The 8224-nt window shown below is 46.1% G+C and overlaps 1 protein-coding gene across 1 annotated transcript; it reads left to right on the forward strand.

Moving 5' to 3' along the window:
• Positions 1-567: 567 nt before the first annotated feature.
• maneal (mannosidase endo-alpha like) lies at positions 568-7396 on the forward strand (the record flags this gene model as incomplete). Its single annotated transcript, XM_079287611.1, has 4 exons — positions 568-1090; positions 1445-1554; positions 5567-5643; positions 6628-7396. 4 exons carry the CDS (start codon positions 568-570, stop codon positions 7262-7264), a joined length of 1347 nt encoding a protein of 448 aa, XP_079143737.1. The 3' UTR covers positions 7265-7396.
• Positions 7397-8224: the final 828 nt, after the last annotated feature.

Consider the following 8224-nt stretch of genomic DNA (forward strand, 5'->3'; position numbering starts at 1 on the left):
AGTGTTCCTCCCATGCTGGGGCTGGTTCTAGCAACAGAACAAAAAAACAACAAGACGCAGATGTGATCCCTTGTGATGAAGATGGGATGAACATGAAGAGATGAGCGACAGAAGCCATTGGACGGAAAACAAAGGTACTTTGCTTTATTAGAGCTTCACAGAATCCTCCACTGTGACCACTTCTGTTTTCTTTAGAGGGAACTGTAGACTGATAATCATAAAAAAATCGATTTCTCACTTTTATCTCGGAAGAGAAAGCGATGGAGCAAAATAAAACCCGACGTGCGCATCGCGGCGGTGAGAAGGCGAACATGGGGGCGATGTATTGAAGCGTTATAGTGCGAGATGCCTACAGGTCGTGATGATGGAAGTGAAATGAGATTGCTTTGCTTGTCGTGCGTTTAACAGGATCGATTATGCGCCAGCCTCTGCAGTGACTGAACGCTTTTTATGTTTTGTTGTTACCTGCTGAAACACGATGACTGCATTGGTGAGCTGTAGTCGGCGGTGAGACGAAGGAAACCCGCGTTACTGGCTTGTTCGTCTGCAGCACCACGGACAGCGACAATGACTCGGCTCCGCAGGAAAGCTCTCGTGGCACTTTTCCTCTTCACGCTCTTCATTTTCGGGGCCATGATGGGGCTCAGGACGCTGAAGCCCAGCGACGGCTTCTCGGACCTGGCCCCGGGCATGGACTTCATCGGGGAGCGATCCGACAGGAGGCGGCTGGACGTGAAAGACGCGGTGGCGGCGGCGGCGGTGGTGGTGTCTCCGGGCCAGTTCCACATGGGCAGCAGTGACACTAAGGTGGTTTTCACCAAGTCGGACCGAGATTACAGCATTTTCTACGACGTGCACATATTCTACTACCTGTGGTACGGCTCTCCCGGCATGGACAACAAGTACATCCACTGGGATCACGTGCTGGTGCCACACTGGGACCCCAAGATCGCTGCCAGTCATGCCCAAGGAAAGCACACACCTCCAGATGATATCGCCTCAAGTTTTTACCCTGAGCTGGGACCCTACAGCTCCAGGGACCCAACGGTGCTGGAGTCGCACATGGCCCAGATAGAGGCGGCTGCAGCAGGTACTTCTTGCAACACTGCATGGCTCGATACATGTTTCCCTTTTTGTGGACCTCCAGGGCCGTATAGCCGGTCCACCCAACACCCCCAACTCACTCATCCACAATAGTCTAAATAAAGTTGCCATCGCTTTTATTGATGATTTGGTTATTGCCTAGACGCCCAAAGTTCTCAAATAAAAGCAGAACTATATACATTCTATATAAATATACACTGGCTGAAAGTCATGATTTACTTTTTAATGCCACATCGAAGTTGACATTTCCAGCATGTTCCTGAATCCCCCAACAAAGCGGTGCTTTAACCTCCCTGACTGTACTCAGAGCAGACTTCCTCCCCATGCTGTGGTGTTGTAGGGGTGCTGGTGTTGTCCTGGTACCCCCCCGGGGTGGCAGACGACCACGGGGAGCCCACCGAGGACCTGGTTCCCGCTGTCATGGACGCCGCCCACAGGCACAGCATCAAGGTAACTGGTGAGACAACCGGTATGTTTTTTTTCCTTTCTGATGATTTACTGAATGAATGACTTGCTAGTGACAGTTAAATGTTAAAGCTGAGGGTTTTTTTTTTCTTTAAACCGAGTGTGACAAGTATATTTCAAACTTTTGAGGACTTCATCCATTTACTCCTGTTTCATTACTGTCTGCAGTTTATACTCCAGCAGAGCAAGGTCATGTAAAAGTGCATGGTGCAACACAGCTAGCTCTGACCCTGTTTTGGATTCTCCAGCTCTTTGTTGCCTCAAAAGTCAGCACAGTTCAGGCATTTGCTCATGGTCAACAATGCAGATGTGAGTATTTAGCATTCATCATGAAAGTTGAACTTTAAAAGATTGGATTTTGCTTTTGAATGCTGGTGTGACTGGTCCTTAAAACTGCATTTTTTTTTCCACTTGAGAAAAAGTGTGTCATGCCCTTTATTGAAAATGCAGCATGTCTTGCAGCTGCATTGCATTCTGGTCCACCGAGGCTCCCGACAGTGAAGAAATGGGTGCCTAACCAGTGGGGCCCAGTGGCGTCTCCACTTGTGATGCTTTAACCTTAACACCTGACATTGACAGTGATATGGAGGTTGTAGAGAGATGAAAGTGTTCTGCTTTCAGACGCCTTTCTATTCGAGCCAATAGCTGTTTTTAAACTTTAGGGTAGATTGTCTTTTTCAAAGCACCACCCCATCTAACGAAGTCAGATCTACTTTAGCACTTTAGTGGGTCTGGTACCGTAAAGCCCTAAGATGCTGAAGGTGCTGGAGACGGCGGTGGCAAAACAAGCTGAGCACAGCATTCAGCATTAAGGGGACAGAATAGCTTCCCCTCGGTCTACTTTAATGCTCCTTATATGGAAGTCTTAGACGGAGAACTGTGTCTCTCTCTGTCTCAGTCGCACTTACACAACAGTGTGTGTCTCACAGCTGACCCGAGGGCTGACGCTCCAGTGTTTCGGTGCAACAGAGCTGCCGCTGACAAAACGCAGGCTGAAGTCACAGTGTTTGTGAGCAGCCATGTGTGTGTTTTCTCTGCCCACGTGTCATATATGTTGTTTGTTACGGTGCTTTTGCCACAGGAGGAGCTCCTCTGTTGTTATTCAAATGCGAAATGAGGTGTGATGAGCCACTGTTGTTCCTAATTCCATCCGAAGCCACCGGTGTCACAGATATCTGTTGAGACCAGCACATATGAGAGACAGGAGGACACAGGCTGATCTGTAATCTCCTCCAGCACTCCATCCTCACTAATTAAGCATAGATTGACCCTGTTTGCCCAGTGAAATGTCAGGGTGCTAGCAGAAAACAAGCAGAGATCAAATATAACCAGAGCAGAAAAGTACCACGTTTTAACTCCAACAAACCTCTCACTGACAAAAAGGAAGCTCTCTTTTTTTTAAGGATAATTGCAGTTTTGTCAGAACATCGATGGGATTTGAGTATTTTTAAATGAACTGATCATCCTTTTATTTTCATCACCATCAAGTCTCGCACATAAAAACATTAAAAGCTGCAGCGATCAACATCTTTGATGTAAACAGCGGGTCAACGGATTATGTGCAACGTGAAAAGGTGTTGTTTTCCGTAACAAACAGAGAATTATCGGCCAACTCCTCTCAGCTCTACAGAGCTTTTTAGCATCTGTGGGCTCATTGTTTTCGGGTTTTTTTGGGCCACGACTTTACTGTTTTGGTTCAGTCTGGTTCGGTTCCAGCCGCACACACCCACATGATGATATAACGTCATCGCCTCGGGTTAGTGTTTGTCATCAAACGAAGAAAAAGCCAAACATTGGGTGAAACACTCCAGGAGTGGTTGTGTGTGTTGCGGCAGCGTCGACACACCTGAGGCCTGGAATGTAAATACGAGAGTCTGTCGGCGTCGCGCAACTCGAGGGGGATCCGAGCAAACAAAGCACTTTTTCATCCGCATCCATCCGTGGTTTCATTCAGCCGAGCCAGGAACAGATTGAGCGGCGTCTTACCTCGCTGGCCTTTCATGATTTCCAACCGGTCGAGAAGGCTGACAAACACGAGCCTGTTCGCCAAACACCGCCGCGTTGCCATGGAAACTGTTTCGGAAGACCTTGCAGCCTCTTTTGAAAGATGGAGTGGGCGTTGTGCGCTCAGCGTTTGTGGCTCTGTCAATGCTTTAGTGTTCGCTGAGCTGCAGTAGACCCTTTTCTCCCTCTTTTGTGACTGAAGCAAACAAGCGTACCACAGTTGTTCCTGGATGACAGAGGCCATCAGTCACTCAGCTTTCTGCTCAGGAAGAACATGACACAGTGTTTCCTGCCAAATCAGGCTCATGCCTCCAGTTTTAGGGTTTTATTTCATTTACTTCTTTTTTATATCTCAGCTGTGCATGAACTGAAATTCCCTCCGGATGACTTGAATCTAAAAAAAGAACAGAAAAAAGAGAGACTCTCTGAAGCTTGAATTATTACTGAGAAGTAGCTGAAAAGGCTTTCTGAGACTCTTGGGTCAGTGGCGTAGATGTCATCCTGTTACGTTTGCTGCTGACGTATCACAAATTAGTTTAAAATGAACTTCAGACAGCTGTTTGTGTCCTCTTGTTGCCGAAACATTACCAAGTCATTTTGTTGTAGTCGTTTGTTTCTTAATAAGGCCACATCAGCCAGTATTACCCAAACCAAAAGTGGCAGCCGGGTTGCACTGTGGGTATTTTGGGCACCAGGTTTTTGACGGGGAAGATTGTTTGTTTTCAAATTTTGCTGGAAAGAAACTGAAAAATACTTTTTGGGACATATTTTTGGAACATTACAAAAGACAGTTGAACAATTAACAGAGAGAAACAACGAATGTGCCGTGTGTTGTGACGGGGTTAAAGTCATTTGTGAACTGTTTAAAGTAATGCTGTAAATGTTTTAGATTTCGGGGCCGGAAACAAAGCCTTAATCCTTGAATAATACTAATCTAAAGAAGCAGCCGTTCCAAATAAGATGTCAAATGAGTCGGTCCTGAAATAGTGACACTTCACAAAAGCTTAAAACAGTGTTTTATTTTCACTGCAGGTGAACTCTGTTTATTTAATGCCTGTCAATCATCCAGAGGCACACACTCATCCATAACGTCTTTGTAGGCGCTGGGCAATAATTATCAGCACAAAAGAAGACCAACGCATCAGAACACTGCCATCTCTCTTGTTCCCGGTTCTTCATTCTTTCCATATTGACATGATTGAACAACATTTCAAACATGAATTATTTACTTTGTAGTCACACAGTTGTCAATCATGTGTCTTCTGCAGGTTTATTTGTGGTTAAAATGTTGTCAATCATGCCCGTGTGGAATAAAAGAAGAATCAGGAATGAGAAAGAAATGTGCTTTTCGACCGCTTTATGTTCAGTGAACGTTCGTGAACAAGCAATGGCTTCTAAACAAACTCCCAACTCCTCTCTCTCGACTCTCTCGACTCTCTCGACTCTCGTCACTCCTGTTACTCTGTGCTGCGACTCTGCTGCTGTACAGAGTCGACACTTTCCGTCAAACACGATTAGCATATTATGAATTAAAGTCTTTTTTATTTGATGAACATTGGTGCTGATAAACCTACGACAAACCACGTCTTTCTCGACTTGCAAAAGGATCTTTTAAATTGACAAACACCACGTGTGTAATTCATGGCACAATTCAAACGGGATGAAGAAGTTATTTGCCTCTTGCCGTTGACCACCGTACGTATGTTTTCTGAGATAAGGTCCCATCGTGAACACCAGAAGGGGAGCGACTTCGCCTCTCAGTGCCCGAACACCGGCAACAGGGACGACCACGACGGGCCTATAGGTCAAGCTAATTCAATGTTGCAGTCATATTGGCTGTCCATCAAAACAAACAATACACTGGAATAAAGAACAGCTGAGTGCTCCGTTTGGAATTCACTGCCTAACCCCTTGTTTTTCAGGTGTTTGTGTGTTGATGTTGCGCTTTCATGATCTTTCCGTTAACATCTGTCTTCAAATGTGGTCTGCACAGGTGGCCTTTCACATGCAGCCATACAAAGGACGGACGGACCAGAGCATGCATGACAACATCAAATACATTATTGACAAGTGAGTTGTTTCTTCCACTCTCCTCTGTGCCCGTTGTGTTTCCTTCCACTGACCGAAGGGCGCGGCTCTGATTTCCTGATCTGACGTTGGAAGTCCAGCCATGTGGTGAAACGTGACGCCTGAGAAGGGAAGCTGAAGATCAGGGTGTTAAAAATAGATGTCTCCCCTGTGGTCCGGCTGTAATGGATCTGCAGTGTAGCTTTTGCTCGGACTTCGACCAGGAATGTGCGTCGTCAGGGAACCGGACTCATAACATTTGATGATATTCAGCTTTTCCCAGAACCCAAGCAACGAAAGGCTGCTAAGCTAATTAGATAGTGTTTTATCCAATAATATATTCAGCAGTAGTCTGATTAAAAAAAACAAACAGAAGAAGCTCACGATCTCACGCTGTGAGTGGAAAGAAGAATAAAGAGTCCAAGCGATGCCATGTTCAGCATGATACGAGACGGGAGTCAAATCAAAGCCCAGCCTCGAGTTGAATCTGATTTCTGGACTTCGCAAACCTACTGTGTTGGCCTTCTGTATGAAATGACACAAAAATTGGAGAGACAGAAAAAATAAATGATGGTTTAAGTAAAGAATAAATATTTTCTGAATGTTAGACAATCTTAGCTTTATTAAACATCGTTGAAATCAAACAAGACCTCTGATAAGAAGACTGGTAGGCCTCCAGTCTGGCTAACCCACTGACTCTGGGTCATACGTGTGATGCGTGTGGCAATTCAACTTTCTGTCTGGGCTTTCCATCGCTAGCATGTACTGTAGCTTGCTAGCACATTGTCATTGCTGTCCTCGTTTTACTGAAGTTAATGTCTGATTCACCAAACTGCCTGAGAACTTAAAGCTGCACCAATCAATGTTTTTAAGTCAACAATGATTTAAATTGCTGAATTTGATGAGAGGTGTTACTGGTAGGTAAACATTGTTTCCATGCATATTGCAACAGGTTGAAACTCTCCCTCTCTCTCTCGTGTTTCTCAGGTATGGAGAGCACGGCGCCTTCTACAGATTCAGATCCAGGACAGGGCGAGTCCTGCCTCTGTTTTACGTCTATGACTCCTACCTGATGCCACCGGAGTCCTGGGCGGAGCTCCTGACAATCAAAGGCTCCCACAGCGTCAGGGGCACACCTTACGACGGCGTCTTCGTCGCCCTCATTGTGGAAGAGCGCCACAAACACGACATCCTGGCCAGCGGCTTTGATGGCATGTACACCTACTTTGCCTCCAACGGCTTCTCCTTTGGCTCGTCCCACCAGAACTGGAACGTCATCAAGGCGTTCTGCGACGGAAACAATCTTCTATTCATTCCCAGCGTTGGTCCAGGGTACGTGGACACAGCTGTTCGGCCGTGGAACAACCATAACACCAGGAACCGGGTCAACGGACGTTACTACGACACGTCCCTGCAGGCGGCTTTGTCTGTCAGACCAGAAATCGTCACCGTCACTTCCTTTAACCAATGGCACGAAGGCACGCAGATAGAGAAGGCTGTACCCAAGAAAACAGTGACCCGTTTGTACCTAGACTACCAACCTAACCTGCCGGACCACTACTTGGAGCTCACGCGCCAGTGGGCCGAGAACTTCAACAAGGAGAAGGACAAGTGGCTGATGTGAGCGGGGCTTTGTTTCCCTGGTGGATGCCGAGAGCGTGACCAGAAAAGACAGCAAAAGACAATCTCTTTATGTTTATCTGCCGACCTTGTTTTGCTCCAACTCTGAGCCCCTCTGATGAGATAAATGTTCACTCTACCCTTACTGTTTTTAAATCACTAACATGTTTCTGTACAGGTTAATAACTGATATGTTGAAGCCGTCACAAGGACGGACAGATGACCATCGTTTCCCGATAACAACTCTGTTCAGTCTCTGTTTGCGACATCAAGAAAGTGCGTCTGTGTACAGCAACTCTGCTCTGCGGGCTCTTTTTTCTTATTTTCCTATGATGAAAGACTGTTCTTTCCTGTGTCTCTTTGAAGACAAATTAAAACGTGTGTCTGTTTCCTGTTGGTGAATCAGTGGTGTCACTGCGCAAGAAAGGTTAGAAATGATCGAAGAAGTCTGCCCTGGGTTGCAAGAATGTGGTGTTTCCGTCCGTTCCTTCAGACATAGTCCAAGTTGCATTTGTTTGTGGCTGGTGACATGATTAGAGTCGGCAGAATAGAAAAGATGAGGCAGGAGTAGAACTGCTGAAAGCTGCTCCAGATATGGGTGCTTTATGGGTTGAAGAGCTGGTTGGCTAGAGTCCTTTTTAGTCTTCAATGTGCAATTAAAAGTATTATATTGAACAGAGTTTTATAGAATTCAGAAACAGAGGAATTCTGGTCCAAACCTCGAGCTTAAAGGAGGATTCTGATTCACAACCTGGGTCTTGTTTCCACAGTTTTAGACTATCATTGCTCTCAGTTATGGTAACATTGTACTCACCGAGGCTGAGATCTGGGAACACGGTGACATTGCAACAACAAATTCTGTTCCCCATCTGACAACTTTGTGTTGCCACATTCCCAGGTCCCGAGCACGAGGGGATGAAAGCAGCGTCGAATGGGGATTGATGATGGGCAAGGCGATGTCGCG

The sequence above is a fragment of the Melanostigma gelatinosum genome (genome assembly GCF_949748355.1).
Source record: "Melanostigma gelatinosum genome assembly, chromosome: 17".
Classification (NCBI taxonomy): domain Eukaryota; kingdom Metazoa; phylum Chordata; class Actinopteri; order Perciformes; family Zoarcidae; genus Melanostigma; species Melanostigma gelatinosum.